At 39.1% G+C, this 19291-nt stretch overlaps 1 protein-coding gene across 10 annotated transcripts in view; it reads right to left on the reverse strand.

Annotated features, from left to right (window-relative positions):
- Positions 1-9797: 9797 nt before the first annotated feature.
- Positions 9798-19291, reverse strand: part of LOC118214236 (neural cell adhesion molecule 2-like) — a 483289-nt gene continuing 473795 nt past the window's right edge. For 8 of the 10 annotated variants that reach the window (XM_035394023.1, XM_035394022.1, XM_035394021.1 and 5 more), the window contains 2 exons: positions 16805-16924; positions 9798-15482 (listed from right to left, as the gene is read on the reverse strand). In XM_035394023.1, the coding sequence (XP_035249914.1) occupies positions 15368-15482; positions 16805-16924 (235 nt within the window). In that variant the 3' untranslated portion in view covers positions 9798-15367. The remainder of the gene's footprint in view (positions 15483-16804; positions 16925-19291) is intronic. The other 2 variants (XM_035394026.1, XM_035394025.1) reach the window with 1 other exon arrangement.

Here is a 19291-nt window from a genome sequence, read left to right on the forward strand (position 1 = left end):
TGTGGTTACAATTGTCTGGTGACTGATCCAAACCCATCCTACACAGTTTCATCTCCACCAGTCACATAATTTCAAATAATCTGCACAAGTATTTGCCGATCATGATTGGAGTTTCGTTATTATTATTATTTTAATTCAATAAAGACCCAGTGAAATTCAATAAAATACAGACCCAAATATAACCGTTATAGATTCTGTATAGTAGAGGTTCATTTGTTTTTTGACTTGTGTGCATGTGTGTGTCTCTGTGAAGTGGCTATATTCATCAATTTTCATCAGCTTCTTCATTGAGCTTTTTTTAGTATCATTTGTTCTGAAACAATCCAGTTAAACAATTAGGCAGTAATTGCAAGTCTTTAAGAAATTGATTTCTTTGACCCGAGAGACTGTGCTTTACCAGCAGTTTGCATTATTCATTTCTTTTAACCATGGTAATAAAATTTCAATTTGAAATTGCGCAAAATAACAACATGTTCACTATACCATCTAACGATACTGACCCTGAAACATTATACAAAATCAATTGTTTGATTCACTTTACAGCAAAATCAATCTTTTAGTATACCACACTAATTATTCTACATAAAATATATACAATTAAAATGTGCAGACAATTGCAAACAAACAGTTCTAAATTGGAGGAGAATGTAGAGTAACAGGGGACTTGAAAAGGATGTTTAAAGGGATTGTGCAAACAGTTATCATAAAACTAGAGACTAGCTGTAACACACATTTATTAGGAAAAACATATATTCACTTATTTAAAAATATATTTGTAATATTACCTCCGTCTGTGTCTAGAGAAGAAATCAACCAGCCAACTTCAGTGGACCTGAAATATTATCATCAGCCTCACCTTGAGGATAGTATTTAATTTTGGCTTAGTATTTTTGTGTGTCTATGAGAGATATCAAACGTATTTCTCAATTCATTAGGTCTGTTTTACCGTGACAGAATTATTAAATAGAACGAAGATTATCTGTTGCCCTTGTCAGTGCTGCAACCAGCATAGCATAAAAATTAGAAGGTTAAGAAGATACATTGTAACTAAACTAAACTACATTAACTAAAGGAACATTTCAGTTTATCACTGTTTTTCTTGCTCATTTGGCTAATCAAAAAAAAAAAAAAAAAAAAAAAACGGAATTTCAGGAACATAACAAATCTTACAAAAATATTCCTTTACTGCATTTAGCTAGATTGTAGAGTAGCAAGATGAAACCTTATTAGCTTGTCCAATATATAAATAATTGCCTGCCATATACGTAACTACAATTCCTGGGATTCCGAAAATTTTTACCATGCATTTTGTTCATTAATAAGTTGTTAACAAGTGGATTAATTCCCAGATTGAGCAAATAGTAATGCCTACAGAGTGCACCATTTGCTATGCCTGATGATGTGATGTTTTACAGTATTAACAAGACCATCAACCTCTAATGACCATCCTTCTATGTAAAACAGTTTGTGAAGTCTCTTGAGGTTTGTGTATATATGTATACGGAAAAATGGACTGTATGAATTGCATTTTAATTAGATTTTTTGTGCTGAGTAATGTGTTCTGTGATTTGATTCAACACACACAGTGTGACCAATCCATTCAAAAGGAAACAACTGAGCAACAATTAAAGCCTGTCAGCCCTCTCTTAACTTACCTCTCCTCAGCTGAAAATTGGGGGAGGGGACACAAAAACAGTCGTTTCCTTAAAATGCTAAGATGGACAGTATATGCATGTAAGTACCATGAAATAAAATCCAAATGTCTTAAGTAAATAGCACTCTAACATTAAAGCACTTTTTGAGGGCACTGTAGATCTTTTGGGGGGCGCTGTAGAAGTTGGAGGGGTAGGATGCCCCACCCCACCCCACGCCCGGATCTACATGCATGTCTATGTAAAAGCTGAAATGTGTTGAATAATGAACGGAATGCAATGACACAATGACCTAGAGATTGATTTAATGACTGACTGCTGAAATTAGTTTTTTGTTCAATTGCGCCAACTGCCGTGTGTTCTAATTAACAGCTTATTAATAAGTTACTAACTCCTCCTCAAAAGCTATAGTAACAGAAGTCTGTACTCCATGTCGATGAATTCTATAGCATGTACATGGATGCTTCATGAATGCATCAAAGAAGACTGGAGACTACTTCTACTACTATTGCCTATGAGAGGACATTGAGCTATTTATTTATTTATAAGGTGTTAATTGAAATTACATTCTGCATGTACAAATGTGTATTGAAGTACACCCAGAATATGATTGCAATCTCAGAGGTGGGATCCTCAATTTCATCCCATTATAGTTAAGCAGTTAATGAACCAAACTATTATTATTCTTTTTTAAATAATATATTTTGTAATTGTATTTTTTTTTTCTTCTCCTTTTGTATTCTCTTCTATTGTCTGTCAAAACCTTCTTGTTGTGGACCCCTAAATGTGATATGTGATGTTTATCTAATGTTTTCTGGTTGTACTTGGAGAGCGATTAAAGCAATTAAATGTTGCCTCTATGCATTCCCTGGTAACTCCAAACAAGCAATTATAAAGCCAATTATTCGCAGATATCATTTGGTCTCTCATTAACTGATTATAACCAGCTGACTTTAAAGAGAACAACTGTGAACAAATTAAATTAAACAACAACTTCTGGTGTTTTACCATAAGCAAAATGGTTACAGCATAATTACCTCATTCAAAAGTAACCAAAGGAATTGACCATTCAGTAGGTCAATGAGATGCACTGCTAAGGATTTAAAGATCCTTTAAAACAGTGTGCCAACCTTGGGGAGCAAAAGCAACATTTTAGTATTGCCTTATTACAAGGCAATGATGTAAATAAGTCAATTACTTATCAATCTGTGCAGACACAAGTGACATCATTAGACTAAGTACATACAGTCTCTTCTCCAGGTCAAAACAGTGCAAGAACACCACACAACTATTGTGGTGGGTTTGCACACATTTAGACAGCGGGTTATAGTATAGTAAGACAAAAGTGTGACTCATACAGTACCATAATTAGAAACATGCATGAAACATTATCATGCATGAAACATTATTATTATACACCGTTTGTGTTCATGACTGCACAACAATTTCAGATATTAGACTGGTTTACATTAACTCGCGGCTTGAAATCAAATAATGTAAATGTTTAAATGAGATAATGAATACTTGTGCGTGGACACAGTTGCTTGAAATTACTGCAGCTGTGCTACTGTTGAAAAGTAATTACATCACTGGCATTTAGCAGATGCTGTTGTCGAGAGCGACTTGCAATGCAAACATTGGAGATCAGGGATCGAAGAGCAGCAATCCCCTAGAGGAGAGATATAAGAGAGACAGCGAATGCAGACTTGATTAACAACTTGCCAACAGCCCAACCGAACATTTACCTGAGTTATAAAACAAGAACAAAACTATGTTAGTAGAACAAGAACAAAGAACCACAGGCTCTGAACAAAGAGCAAAAGGCACAGGCAGAAATAATCTGCTGCACTGTCTAAGGTTGTCTGTCTCGCTAAGCGTTGCATAGCTAGATGGTTAGCAAATGCAATGTACTGGTGGTTTAAATCACCTCATTCTGTATCCACCTCACTGGCTCACTGTCCTTTACTACCGTTTGTATTAAGATCGCTAATCACCTGCCTTAGTAGGCTAATCACTATTTCTTCCTCTGCCACCTAAGCCCCAATGCTTTCCAACAGAGATCAGGTGAGAGCTCTGACACTGCCACAGGTTAACATAGGTTAGAGTGACCATATATTGGATTTCAAAAGGAGAGGACAGGGCAGGCAGATGCATCATGAACATGCTAGGCTATTTGTTTACATAGGTCTATGGAACGAGCAAAACCTGACCGGAAAATTTAGGATCTTAGAAACCAGGCCTGGATGGATATTTTCAGTCCCAAAAAGATGAATGGTCCAGAAAAAAAAAGAGGATGACAGGTAAGCCTGACCAAGCTGGAGCAGAGAATGGGGGGATGGGGGGAGGGGGGGGGTAGGAGTAGACAGGCATCCTCCACACAGGGTTAGCATGTTTTTGCTAATTGTAGGCCCAATTTCAGTTTGTCACACTCCTGCCTGATTTATTTAGCCTTCCAGCCAGACCCTGAAAAATGGATGGCATTAGGGAAAATCTATAGACACTTTCCTGTAGTGCTTTCACCACGTTGATGGTTGATAATTGTGGAGAGAACTACTTGTATGTATTCTTCCAACACAAACTCTGTCTGCAAAATAAGCAATCACTGCATTTCAGTGATTCAACAGACTACTCAAACTGATTCCTGGTCAGGATAATACAATAAAAATCTAATAGTTGACATCAATTCAAAGTTAGGTCACAAAAATCCAATTTTGTTGTTTGTTGTGTCAGGCAGAGGAAATTGCTCATATATTTTATTGTAGTAATATTTTATATTTCATAACTATACTTACAATGTCCTTTTGATGAAGTAAACCCTGTGCAAAATGGTCTCCAGTCCATTTGCTATCAGACTGCATAAATCATGTCCACAATAAGCCACAGATTAATGTGTCAGGTGACAGTTTTTTTTCCCTGAATCTTGTTGTGACCTCAAAAGATTAATAAGTTATCTGATGTAGACCCAGTCAACCATCTGAAGTGATTTCACTGTCTGCTGCTGTTTTCACTCATGATGGCTTCCTCATGCTGAATTTACATCAGCACCCTCACATGGCTAAAGGATTTTCAAATAGTTCTTTCTACAAGATAGAACTAAACCTGGTGCTCTCATGTCTAATTGGTGCCCATAATTTCATTCATTTAACAATGCTCTTTAATTTCAAAACTCCCTAAAAGGCAAATGCAACAATCTGTGGCTCAGTGTCTCATATTAGAAGATCTATGTTGAGAGTAAAAAGTCTGGAAAGGCATCTGCACTTCAAATGAGTTTTAAAAAGTGAGTTTCTTTGCATGGTTGAGTTTTCACTTTGAATCAACATCCAATCAGCGGCTTCCGTGAGGGGAATTCTGATATGTACAGTTTCTGGAGCTCTTTAGAATCACTGTCACAAGTCTCAGTACAAGTACAATTTAGCGACTATTTAAATTAAATTAGGTTATTTGCGATCAGCAAATAATTACTTATATGGCTGCTGGCAGCCTTGACAGTCAGTAGTCATATGACCTTGTGCTAAACTGCTGAAGAAAATCAGAGGCTCAGGTGCATCATTGTCCAGCTGGAAAAAGTACCCATGTTCTCTGGCTAACGCTACACTGTGTCAATGCAGGGCCAGCAGTGAAATAACATCATCATAGTTCAAAAAGACAAAAAATCAGATAGTGGAAATTAAATTTGCTAGACAGCAATCTATTTTGGTTTTCAACATTGCAACCAAAATCTTGGTTTTCAACATTGCAGATTTGATAGAAGACTTGATGACAAGCCAGCTATTACTAGCTTGCCCAGATAAGAAGCTACCCAGACAGGGAAACTTTCCACCTGAGGGGATATCAGCTGGGATTGATTAGTATTGGCTCATACATCTACATTTAAATTGTTTTAATGCTACTGCACTTCCTGCTGGTTTTTGTTCAGTTGATGTCAGAGTCATTTTGTTGTTCTGTTCAAATATATTTTACTTCAAATCAAAAGGGAATTAGGTTATATATATATATGTTAATTATGACTCAAAAAATATCTTTTTATAAAGTGTTAACATCTTAATTTCCCCCCCATATACTGAACTTTTCTATATTTTATTTAAATTGTCAGGTTTCTACTAACTTCAAAACCCTGTGTAGATCTTAGCTGTTTGATGAACCCCCAAGTTTTCTAAGCTGACCCACCTAATCAAAGTAGTCAAATATGAATAAAAAAGTGATGTGTTGGAAGTTAAGTGTGTACATATTAGTATTACAAATCCTGAAATAAATGGCATCCACAGCCACTGGCTTCACTGGAATCTATGATGCCAGTCACAATATATGTTTCTGAAAGGTTCTGACAATGTGCTCTTGTTCTGATTAGCTGGCAGTAAATTAACTATACATGTTTTCCTGGTAATGCAGACATTAAATAAATTATAACCTGTGAACTGCCCCTTGCAGAACTTCTGCAGACATGCTGTTTACATGCGAGCATTTTATGTTAAGGACATAGTATCATACAGGAAACTGAATTACATCACCTTACTGATCATCAAAAGATGAGTCATCGCTGTACTGAACACCACAAGCTCTACTGGCAAATGCCAGGAGATACCACTTTATCTCAAAATCAAAGAGTTTCAGTAGGAAGATAAAAAACCGTTGATAGACGTGGTCTTATCTTAACTAACAGTTGCTGAATTTCCAAAAGCCCCCACACATTTGAAAATGCAGATGGAAATAGAGGGAACAATATAATTAAAACAATATTTTAATTTGCATTTTCATGGTTGCACAACCAGGTTTTTTCTTTTAAAGGCTTTTCATTTAAATACAAGGCTTCATTATGCACATCTAGAATATGATTAATACCATATTTTAACTTTAACAGTACTTTATTTCTCATATGATACAGATTTCGCTGTGTGTCAACTATTTACATATTTTCCATTTTGGTTTAAAATGTGTTTTAAACGAGTCCGTTATTTTCTGATTTAATGTAATATTTATCAGCTTTGGAAAATGTATTTTCAGACAATCCTTGAACTCAAAGAAAGCTTGCAAAAGTGAATATCTTGAATGCCATAAATCCATTCATGGCACAGTTCCTTCACCTGCACCAGCCACACCAGCAGTTCTCATAGTCTAATCCTTTTAGCGCTCGCTCTTGAACCTTTGATTCACATCTTTGAGCCCTTGCACCCTAAATGTTTTTGGGTTCACCTACAGTTTCTGTTGCTGTCCCACAGCAAAAAAAAGGCCTGTCTTAATACATAATTAAGTCTTGTAATCAGACTTACAATCATATTTTTCCTCTCAAGTAGAGGAATATTAGCTTGTTTTAAGTTGTTGCTTGACAACTGAAATAAATTGGTAAATCTTGAAATGAGTCACGCTTATTTGTCTTATTTAGCAAAAAACTGTAGTAAGAAAAAAAAATTTTAGGCTAAAAGTAAGACAAACTTTTCACTTGTTAAGATTTAGTTTTTGCAGTACAACTTTGCCTGCATAGTGTGAACAGTCTCTGTTCACTCTTATAACCATCTGCTTCTCTGGACTGCAATATTATTATTCTGGTCAAGGTGCAGGCAGCCTCTTTGTCTTTAAACAGTAACCAGGCAAGTGCGGGATTGGCCCAATAATCACTACTCAACTCTGCTTTTTTCTCCCAGCTGGGTACATATAGGAGTAAAATGCCCATCTGGTGCCTGCTTCAAAGGTATGACTTCCCAGTGGAAATTCCAGCTTGGTTCTCGTTTGGTTTCAGGCTGGTTCAGCTGAAGCAGGTTTAGAGATGGTCAAAGTGGCACCAAGATAGTTGAGATATCAACCATGTTGGCATTGACCATGTCCAGCCAGTGAACCAGCTTTGTAAAGATAACAGTCCACAACCAAATTCCAGATGGTATCCAGCTGGAGCAGAAGCTGGTTCCAACTTGACTAGGGCTCTAAATTCTAGTGGAAGCACCAGATAATAGATGTAAAATAATGATGTGGTCCAACACTGTTTTTAGAGGGCCAGCCAATTTATGAACATCAGATTACCAATGCATTCCAATACTAAGTGCATTTTAAGATATTATCAGCAGACACTGACACAAGCCTGATGTTGTAATGCATCCCTTGTAACAACCTCATCTCGATGGTCGTGTTATCTATGCCTAAAAAAATCAGGCATGTCGCACAAAAAAAAAAAAAAACAGGCCCAAAAAAAGAACAAAGCATGACACCAGATTTTCCTTCCCCTTAAAAATGAAAAGAAAATATTAGAAAATGTTTATAAACCTACAGTTAGGATTCATGTTCGTTTACTCATTAGAGCATAGCTAGTGTTACAATATTTCTTACCATACAAAAATGAACCAAGACATTTTTCTATAGGAGCCATTTTCTTTGCTAGTGCTCTCTCTTCCCTGTTCATTACACAGCTTAAAGGTGGGTGAAATTCAGGTAATGCAATCTGTCCATTTATCTGATTTCAAAAATTGCCTATTACCAAAACTATTTTCATTGATATGCTCTGATGAATGCTGACTGAGTGAAAGAACATTCATGTGAAGCTAACAGAAAGTTTATAAATATTAAATAAAAATAAAAAATTCAATTAAATGGAGTTACCTAAACCTTTCAGAAGGCACCGAGAGTTTGAAAGCAGATGGTAAAACCAAGTGGCCTGCATTTTGCCATTAGTTAATAATGAATAATCATCCTCCTAGCGAAAAACCTTCTGTTCTGTCTATGTCTACAGTGCTACATTCTCAATTCATGCAGGATAAGCTACAGTATATTATCTATATCAAGGAGGTTTATAGTCAGATGTTTTACACCTTGTTAACATTAAGCATTGAGGGGAAAGCTATCACTTGCATATTAAACTCATAAAAAAAGTAAGCTGGCTTCCTCTTACGCAGTGGAACAAAAGCCTGGAGGGATTTTTATATGAAGAATTTTAAAATGAGCTGGTTTGGAAGGATGGCGCATGGACGAGAGCGCTTGAGGCAGGATGAAGTAAATGACTGAGGCTTGATGGTGTTCAGCCAGAGAAATAAAGCCGGATTGGAAAACAATGCATGTGCGGATGCTTTTCTTCTGCAGAGAGCTCGCAGCCGATATCCGAGGATGACCTAAAATGGACACCATGTTTTCGGTCGTACTGTATATTACCGAAATGTAAATTATTATAATTTTTTTTTTTGCTCATGAGTATAAAGACCTTGTTGTGACTGAGCTTAATGAGTGGAGCCTAAATCTAGCAGTTGTGCATTTGCTTATTCCTCTGGGGAGTAATTTGAGGCAGGCGGATATTGAGGAAGCTCATTTGAATTGAATCTTTATCAGCATTTCCACCCCTGCACACAGCATCATTGTTTGCTGAGATATCTTCACTATCTGTACACATCCTCAGGCAATTACAACCCCCCCCCCCCCCCCCCCCCCCACCCCCCCACCCCACCCCACCCCACCCCAAGCTGCAGCAGAGACCGACAGCATATCAAGATCTGATAATTACAGGGTTCTATCTGCCATTTTTACAGATATTGAATTTTACCCTTCGGAGAGTAGGTTTTTTTTTAATCCCCCCCCCCCACCCCCCATTATTCTACAACAGTGTTCCAGAATTCCACTGTTTTCAGATACTAGTAGTGATTGTTACATCAGCATTAGAATGTTCAGTTAAGAACAGTGTAATTACGTATCTGTGACCTCACACTTTAAAGGGTGTAAGAAGTTCTTGTCTGTTTATTGGCTTCATCACTTGGAATTACACCCAGATTGTAAACGTTTCATATGTTTTAATGCCACACACAAGTAAATAAATGATAAACACAGTATTTGTTTGTATACAGCTGTATACAGTGTCAGCAAAATTGTCACTTAGAAACCCTGTAATTCTCACGTCACGATATGTGCAAAGTAAATTCTTCTGAACTGAGACACATTGTGTCAGGTCTACAGGAGACCTGACACCAATCTGTGTGTTGCTGACATCTGTGTGCCTGACTCCTGTGGGAAAATATCCCACTGAGACACCAGGAACTCCAATTAAATGGAGTAAACTGCTCAGAGAAATATCTTTACAATAATTGTCCAGCATATTTCTGCTCCTGGCTCACTGCAGTTGTACACCCTGTTCTGTGGAGGGCACTGTCGAGCGCTGTGTGTTTAACAATACACAAATGGATTCACTGTGTTTTATTTTAGCTCCAGAAACCAAAACAAATTAGCAAGGCACCCCCAGAAGCAGACAGACACACAGGAAAAAAACATATAGAGGCAGAAAATAGTACAAAAAAACCATCTCAAGGACTAGGTAATGCCACAAAAAAAGACATCTCCAGGCGGCTGTTACAAGCATGTTTCTTTATATCAGCACACTTTTATTTACAGGTGAAAATTACAGTGGCTAGCTGTTCCATTGATAGAGGTGGGGAGTGCACTGCCTTCTCCCCTGGTAGAACATACAGAGTAGAAAAACACCAGAATTTTCTGTGGAGGTGATTTGGGTTGGGCTGGGGTGGAGTGGGGTGGGGAGAGCTGGGGGGCAGTGTGGCAAAGTCAATCCAAAAATGATACATAAGAAAGACCAAGAACAAATATCACAGCGGATTAACTCCGGATTCTTATTTACAGTCAAAAAAGCCTCTCATAGGCAGCAATGTCAATCTGCTCAGCTGGCCGTATAGACTTTGGCAAAACAAAATCCCCCCATAATTATTTATGTTCACTCATTCATGTGCATTGTCCAGGGAAACAGAAATAGGGAATACTATACCGCACATGCAGTGTGTAACGATTGTTCAGCAGACAATCCACGTTCTGCACATACACACACACTGTAACTGAAATATGACAATGTGCTGTCCAAGCTGTTAGAAAATGGTTTATGACTGTCTCCATGTCTCCTTGATCTGCCTAAAAAAAGACAATTATGTTCAGTGGCACCAGAGACCAAAATAGGCAGAGTAATTTGTGCATACATATAAGGTGATACATTTAAAAGCTAGTTGAATGGTATAATGAAAAGACTGGCTCAGCATTTTATCTAGATCCCATCTAGACAAAAGTTTTGATCCAGCCAGGGTCTAGCGGAGCCAATATAATATCCCCATCAAACCCTGATATTGTTATTGAATTATGAGTAAAGAGTGAAATGATCACCACTTTCAATCATTATGATTTGGATTGTGAAGCACATCCCCAGTAGAAAGAACAAAAGATTATTGTTACATTATCACTGTGAACATGCATGCACTTTGTTTTCAACACTTGCCTCAACACTTACAGTAAACTCATCATTGGCAGAACTCCACTTAAGTAAATCAATGTAAATTAATATTTAATGGTGTCAGACGTATGCATTGCGCTAAAATTGTGAGAAAAGTTGGGTATAATTAAATTCTCTGGGGCACTAAAGTGTTGCATTTAATTTGAGACTCTTCATTCGCGAACACCAGAAACACTTAAAAACCGGATCAAAAGTCACAATTAACAACCACGGATAATGACACAGACACTGTTGCCTGTTGATACAATACATATATAATTTCCAATATTTTTATTTTTAGATGTTCGCGCAACAAAGGGGAAAAAAAGAAAAGAAAAGAAAAACTGTCATAAATTCTGCACAGTTGGTTGTTTTGAATTTAGCAAGTATTCAATTTCAAAGTTGGCCTGGAGTCAGGCTTTCGTTCTGTGACAGCTGTAATTGCCACGAGACAAAGCCATCGTCAACAAATCAGACCGAGGGAGAACAGTTTTGACAATAGCCACACTTTCCCAGATGACAGAAAAACAAAGGTATTTGACATTAAAGGCTTAGCAATTTCTCAGCCATAGTCACAGTCCATCTGCTCTGCCCGCGGCAACTGATGGGCCACAACTGACACTGGCCACTCTCAGGCGACGCCCAGCCTGTTTGTGATGCTCGTATGGAATACCGGCACTGAACAATTTCAGTGTTTTTCATGCACCTCTAGTCATTGTTCCTTTTGAATCCTTGTTGATTTTCTCATTACTTCTAAAGGGTTAATTCAGTATGTGATTGGCCTTCACGCTCAATTGCTTTTAATAGCCAAAGTGTTACTTCTATTTAATATTGACATATTATTATGTCAATATTATGCACGCATACTTAATTACATAATGGTGACATTCATGTCCAATAATACTACCAGCCATTTTCTGTTCTCTGGAAAAAATAAAAAATAAAATAAAATAAAAAAATGCAGGAAGATGTGGTGGAAATTCTTTCTGAGTGAAACCACACCTGCTTACCAATTCAGCGCATGGATTGCACTGCCTGTTGCACCATCTTGATCGGTAATGTTGTGCAGTTTTTTGTTTGAAATATTTAGTCTGTCAATTTAGCCTATTTATTCTGCTCTGGGAGCAGAAACCCAAGCTTATAGTGCCGGCTGGTTTTGGTTTGTCTTTGCATTATTTTATTTTGCACCATGCCACATTCAATGAAGCCTCCTTGCATTTTGTGTTTGGATCAGTGTGACTTGAGCACCCGGGTTTACCCTGGTCTCCTCTGTTTTCACCTTGGCCGCTGCCCTTTTTTCTCTGACTGAAACTGACAGAGCTCGTATCGACCGGGCGCCAACCGCTCCATGTGGTCTTATTCCACAAATTGGTCAATATGCTTGTGAGGAGCACTGAAGATTTAAAAGAGGATTCACCATACAGGCTGAAGATGAAGAACGGCTGAATTATGTTCTGGCTGTAGCCTATTAATGTTCTCCTAGATATTCCATCCAGTGGGGAGGCTTTGGGGATGTAGCAGTTACTCTGTACTCAGACAGTTTATTGAACAGCGGCATAATAACATGGGGGGTGGGGGGATTAGTTTTCATCAGGCATGTATTACAAAGAGTTGCTAGTTTGGTGAACTCTGGCAAGGCTGTTTTTCTAAGTATATTTGCATTGCTGAATGGTAAGCATTGAGGAGCCAAATAAGATGGCTGCACAGGGCTCTCGATTTCAGAAATGAAAATGTACGACAGAATAAGCCCTTTAGCCTTAGTCTTACAGGATGAATGAAGTGCAGACACATTAGCCACAGCCCTTACCATTGTGCAAGGGGATGTGAATTTGTACTGCTTTCTGTCATCTACAGAAAATAAACCTGCATACACACTGGGTTTCAGCTGTGAGTGGCATGAGAGAAAGAAACTGCAAAAGCACCATTTGCTTCACATTTTCAGTCATTAGGTTGGGGATAATGATTAGCCAACAGGAGAATATACCCATATACCAAGCCAGCAGAAGACAGCTCACTTTACAAATCATTTTTAAAACGACTCACTGAACAAAATCCACCATTTTCCCTCTTACTTTTTAAAGTTTTTATGGGATTTGGGAACAGTGATGAATCAATTTTTAAATATATTTTATATATTCAGAACCACAATATGATGCAAATTTATTTAATAAGGGAGAAGTGAAAGATATTCCAAAGACTGACCTGTGAATTTTCAGAACTGCATTTTACTTTTTTCAATATACTATATATAATATATATTATGTATATTTTTTTTTACAATTATCCACAACCAAATAAAACAGATATCACAAAATAAGATGAATATGTGATCAAATTTACCAAGTATATGTACTAAAGAAAGGATACACACAGGAACATAATGGTGATGTACAACAGTGGTTCCACAATGTACTGCATCCTATCGATTCATAAGAAGCAGATATCTAAGAAATACTACATTTGATGACGTGCTAAACTTCCAACTCAAAGTGTCTTGTTCACAGGCAGAGAGGACCGTACCTAGGACGTAAGCTGCGAGACCTTCCCCGGGGACCGCTAAAAAACCGTGGCATCCAGGACATGATTTTTGAACGTCACACTCAGATACACGAGGCCAAAGACAGCGGCGAGGGCCAGCCGACGGGACACCATGACCTCCTACAGCAGTGACACAACGACCTACAGTACACACGTATTTACCATGAGCGACATTCCAGCACGGAACGGGTGATACCACAGCACACGCATGCTCTTTCTCTCAACACTCGCACAAACACACACACTCGTACACACAAACTTTACCCACACAAGACCCCCCCCCCCCCACCCCCCACCCAACATCATACCAGCAGAGGCACCAAAATGGCAGTATGAATGACAGAACAAAATACACAGCAGCACAGTATGAGAGGAGCAGAGTGTTCTCCCTCCAACCGGTGAAACTGAGGCCACCCATATCTGACACAGCTAACAAACGAGGCCATTCTGAGCAGAGGGACCATCAAGCGGATTGTGAGGACTCTTTCATTCTCCCCGTCTCTCTGCTGAGAGGACTGCAGGAGCAGGAATTTGCATCTGAAATTGCATATTACAGTTCATTTCATTTGCAAATACTCTTGTTCTCAAGCAGGATATATTTTTTAATGGAATTATGCAAAAAATAATAGTAATAATAAATCGGCAAACTACCACTCACTTCTCTTAACAACTAGTTTTGTGGCTTTACCAAATGGGGTTGGCTTGGTTATGATGTACGGATGATAATACAGAAAGTATTATCAAAAAAAAAAACGAATTGCCATCTCATCTCTCATTTTCACAAATAAAACAGTTTTTCTAAATGATGACATTGCCTCTATGCACAATTCGCACATTCTGTGAGATTGTGCATTTGGTTTCTGTATACATTTCCACTGATTGATGGGAGACAGGTCACAATATGGCTACAAACAATTGCTCAAAGTATGTGTTTGAGACATGTCAAAACACAAATCCTTTGCTTAATTTGTTTAGATGTTCTCAGTTTGTTTAGATGTTGCTAGGGAATGAAATGCATTTCCAGATGAATCAGAGTGAATTAAGCTGATGTGTTGGAATGCAACAATCTCTCCCTGTACAGTATGTAATGCCATTGAGGGGGAAGTTGAATTCTGTATTTATAAATCTGTGTAAGCACAGCAATAATTAATAAACAGTTAATAGCTAAGCAACAGATGATATGCTGGTTAAGCTCCATCTTATTTTATTTTGCTGAAACAATTATTACATGGCTATTGACTGAATTCTGATTAAACCTATTTCCAGGCCTTTAAACCTTCATTCTCCTGCTCCTGCTTGAAATGAAAGCTCTTAAACAAGACACACAGTCATGCCTCAAGCAGTTACCTCCTGATAAATGTAATCAGAATTTGACTTGTACTAATCCACTCCCAAAACCTTGTGGCTCCTCTGTCAGAATGCCCACAATGAAATATGCTGTTGAAGGCCAAGTAGCAAGTGGAAAAAAAAAAAAATCCACAATTTTCTGATACTTGAGACACGCAAATACCATCCCTTTCATTCAGTGAATATCCTTCCACACGATGCCACGTTCTGCAGTGGTGTGTGGGTGAAAAACCTCCACAAACCTTTCACAGATCTGGGCCTGAGCGTCTCTTCACGTGGAGAGGAAACACCGAAGCAACGGCAAAGGCTTATAGTTTTAAAAAAAAGAAAGAAAAAAAACAACAAAAACAAATCACTGATCAACGGGTGACATCAACATCTGGTGGCATTTTCCGAAAGAACATTACCAATTTATCACAAAACTATCAGAGTGGTCTTCATCCCAGTCATATTTACAAGTTGCCTCCTTGGTGCCCTAACATACTGATTATTAATGGAGGATTATAACTTCTTCTTCTTTGTTTTTCTTGTGTATTTCGTGGTTTTGGTCTCAGGGTAGCTTGCTCTGAATGTTTCTGTGTGATGGAGATGGCCTCCATTACGCTTTGCTGTCCTCCTCCTTGGACAGGATGCTGCTGTCGCCGTGGACTTTGATCTCGATGCCGTCCGTCTTGAGAGTCTCTTTGCCGTTCTCCTCTTTCAGGGGCAACTTCCTGTGGAAATAACATCCAGTGACATAAGAGAACGATGGCCATTGGCTGTGTGCGTTCACACACGGCACCTAATAACGAACTTCTTTGATCAGTCTCTGTGGCAGGGGTCCTCAATCTTACCCAGAAAGGGCCAGTGTGGGTGCAGGCTTTTTGTTCCAACCAAGCAGTTACACACCTGATTCTACTAATCAAGATTCTTTGCAAAGCCTCTAGTGGTTGATTAGTAGAATCAGGCGTGTAACTGCTTGGTTGTAACAAAAGCCTGAACCCATACTGGCTATTTCTGGATAAGATTGAGAACATCATCTCTGGTAGGACTCTGGTGAAAAAGTGTGGACAACAATCCACAGAGGCTGGTTCACATTCATTAGACAGCCCATCATGCTTGACTACAGACACTGAAGTGAAATAGGATTTCTAAATCATAGTCAGTTGCTTGATATTCATGATTTCACGTCCAAGAATTAAGTGTGCTTTCATGTTTGGGAGTATAAGCTATGCTATGATGACGTTATTTTGGGGCCTTCTCTTTTATGAAAATTATGTGTCCTATATTACTTAGACCACACCACTCCACTAATATTTCCCTTATCACCACAATATGATGCTTCCACTGTCAAATGATTGCATGCCCAATCCAATTATATACATAATCAGCCTTATCCAGATCTACTTTACAGTAAATTACTTACATGGTATCTTGTTTCACAGGACAAATTCTTAACTTTTTGAGCCGCTTCTCATTTGTAGAACAGCAATAGCTAAACTGGTATTTAAACCCGCAGCATTCAATGTACTACAGTCCTAGACTATTACCCCACACTGCAAAAGTGCTGGCTCTTTTCTTTTCTCACTATTGCTATGGCAATAAGCCGCTTCCCTCAGCTCGCATCCTAATGCCTCTCGGCCCCCTGTTCTCACTCCCCTGCAGCCGTACTACACCACACTGCTCCTCCACTCCCCTGACTCTCTAAATGAATGCAATTACACTATCACTTTCCTTAGTGCCTAACACTATGCCGCACGGCCGGGGTCAATTCCATTTCAGTTAAGTCGATCCAGAATTGAAATTCCATTCATAAACCGAAAGAAATCCTCTGTGCCAGAGGGAACCATTTGTCAATTCATGAGCTGAATTTCGATTAATTCCCTGAATTGGCTGGATTGAAATGGATCGGATCAGTCTCCTCATTCGTCTGCTTGACTCACTTACCTGGCTGCTCACCTTACTGAACTACAGCAGTGCATAAGACAATAGGGACTGGCCTTTTCCTCCCCTGCTCTGCCCTAGTGCTGCAGCGCTTGCCAAAGGCGGGTCTTACTCTGGTTCTGTGAGTGGTGTGGTCTCATTGGGCTCGATCACTGGGCTCCCATCATCGGGGTTAGTTATTCTCTCCTCTTCCGTTCGCATCTCAACGATGGGCTCCTTCGACCCATCGTTCCTGCTCTCGCACACATCCGCGCGCACGTGAACACGCACACGCGCGCAAACACACACACACGCACGCACGCACACACAAACACAACGCAGGCGTTAGAGATGGGGCTGACGGGGACCACACAGCACAGAGCAGAGACGGCCTCCGTTCCTCCTGTCATTGGCCACCGCACTGGGGGCCACGCAGGGCTCGGGCGATGTGGGGCTGTCTGTTATCTGGAAGCCGCTGAGCAGTGGAGCCGCGCTCAGCGTGCTCGCGGGGAGACGGCGGCCATTTTAACTGGGAGCCCTAATCGCTCTTAAAAGGAGCGGCGCAGCGGGGCTTTCGCGCGGAGAGAGAGAGGACGGGAGAGCGTGTCAGATGTTTGCGCTGGGGCACTGTCCTCATTCGCAGCAGGCTCTTTGATGCATGCTGCTTGTTATTTTAGTGTCAGCGATGTATGGGGCTCCAACACAGCCTTTCACTGCGACTCAGACACACAGATTAAGTTCCTCCGCAAGTCTTTCCCTGAGTCTCAAACTTAGATTCACTATCAGCCTTTCAATGTGACTCGAACAGGTTCAGTACCTACAAGTCTTTCCCTGATTCTCAAGCTCAAATTCACCATCAGCCTTTCAATGTGACTCGGACAAACAGGTTCAGTACCACTACAAGTATTTCCCTGATTCTTAAACTTAGATTCACTATCAGTATTTCAATGTGACTCGGACAAACAGGTTCAGTACCACTACAAGTATTTCCCTGATTCTTAAACTTAGATTCACTATCAGTATTTCAATGTGACTCGGACAAACAGGTTCAGTACCACTACAAGTATTTCCCTGATTCTTAAACTTAGATTCACTATCAGTATTTCAATGTGACTCGAACAAACAGGTTCAAGTCGTTCTTTGAGTCTCAAGCTCAGATTCACCATCACTATAAGCCTTTCAATGTGACTCAGACACTGATTCATTATCACTAAGGCCTCGTACACGGTTTCAGTCTTGATACCTTTTGGTAATGATTTAGTTGAGAGGTTTTCGCAACCTTGACCTGTTTGTGCACTCAAATGCATTAGGTGGTTCAGAAAACCCAGAATGCGCACCACGCAGTACAAAAAACAAAAAAAACAAAAACAAAAAAAAACAACATGGACTGATTTGTGGCTTTCCAGGTCTTTGCAACATGTCTCCTCCTCTATCTAACTGTGACCGACAAATCAAATATTTGACCTACAGATTTAATATTTTTATTACAGTAAAATAAACTAAAATGTCAAAGTATTAACTATGAAGAAATTCCCTCGGAACTCGCAAGCACCACCAATGGAATGGTTTATTTATGACGCAAGAAATGATTCTACAGGTAGGTTTCAAAAACTGTAGACATTAACTGCTAAAATCAATTCAGGGTTTTCAAAATGTTTTTGATCCTAAAAATCATTTTCTAAACCAGATAGTGTGGAATTTTAAATGAGGCAAAACGATTTTCGATATGTATTTTAATGCCAGTGTGTATGAGGCCTCAGACTTAGATGTGGCTTTTATATCACTTTGTTGAGGTTCAAGCAACAGTTCATCGAAAACTAGCAACTAGCTTTTTAAACCCGATGACAAAATTACATTTTTATATTCTCTTCCACTAGACATTTAGGCAAATGGGAATTGAAAGATCCACAAATTCATGATTATGAAAACATGAAATGTGATTCACTACCACTATTATTGTTTAATTGGAGACTAGTCAGTTTGTGTTATAGTTTAAATAGTGTGTTTGACTGATTTGGAGTGAGATTCCACCTCCCACTGAGTCTGATTCAATATGTGGTGTATACTGATGAAAGATGCCTTCAAACAGAAAACCTGGCAAGATGAGCAATGCACTCACAGGCAAATGGGTGCATGCATGCAGAAATATAAGTAGACCTGTATTGTTGTTAAAAAAAAGAAGTTGAATACAAAATGAACAGTGAGGATTGATGATCATAAATTATCACAAAAGTTGAGAAAAGGAGGAAGAGTTGAGAAAGATGGAACAGGAGGAAGAGAGAAATGAATGGGAGGAGGCAGTTGGACAGAATCATTTGACTTTGGGCATTTAGCAAGCAGAGCTACTTACACAGCTTTTTAATTTTTTTGTCATAACATCCATTAATACAGCAGGATATATACTGTGTACTTTGCCCTAGGGCACAAGGGCAGTGCCCTACCAGGAAACTGACCCTGCCAGCTCAGTAATCATTACACTACAGAGGAGCAGATAGAGAAAAGAGTAGAATAATTTGACGTGGAGATATGGAGGGGGGAGTGAATGCACAGGGGTGAAGATGCAGGTGCGGTGAGTGATTTTGTTCGGCGGGAACTGGGTAGAAGGACACGGTGTGGATGA

This window comes from Anguilla anguilla, chromosome 15, assembly GCF_013347855.1.
Source record: "Anguilla anguilla isolate fAngAng1 chromosome 15, fAngAng1.pri, whole genome shotgun sequence".
Taxonomy (NCBI): Eukaryota; Metazoa; Chordata; class Actinopteri; order Anguilliformes; family Anguillidae; genus Anguilla; species Anguilla anguilla.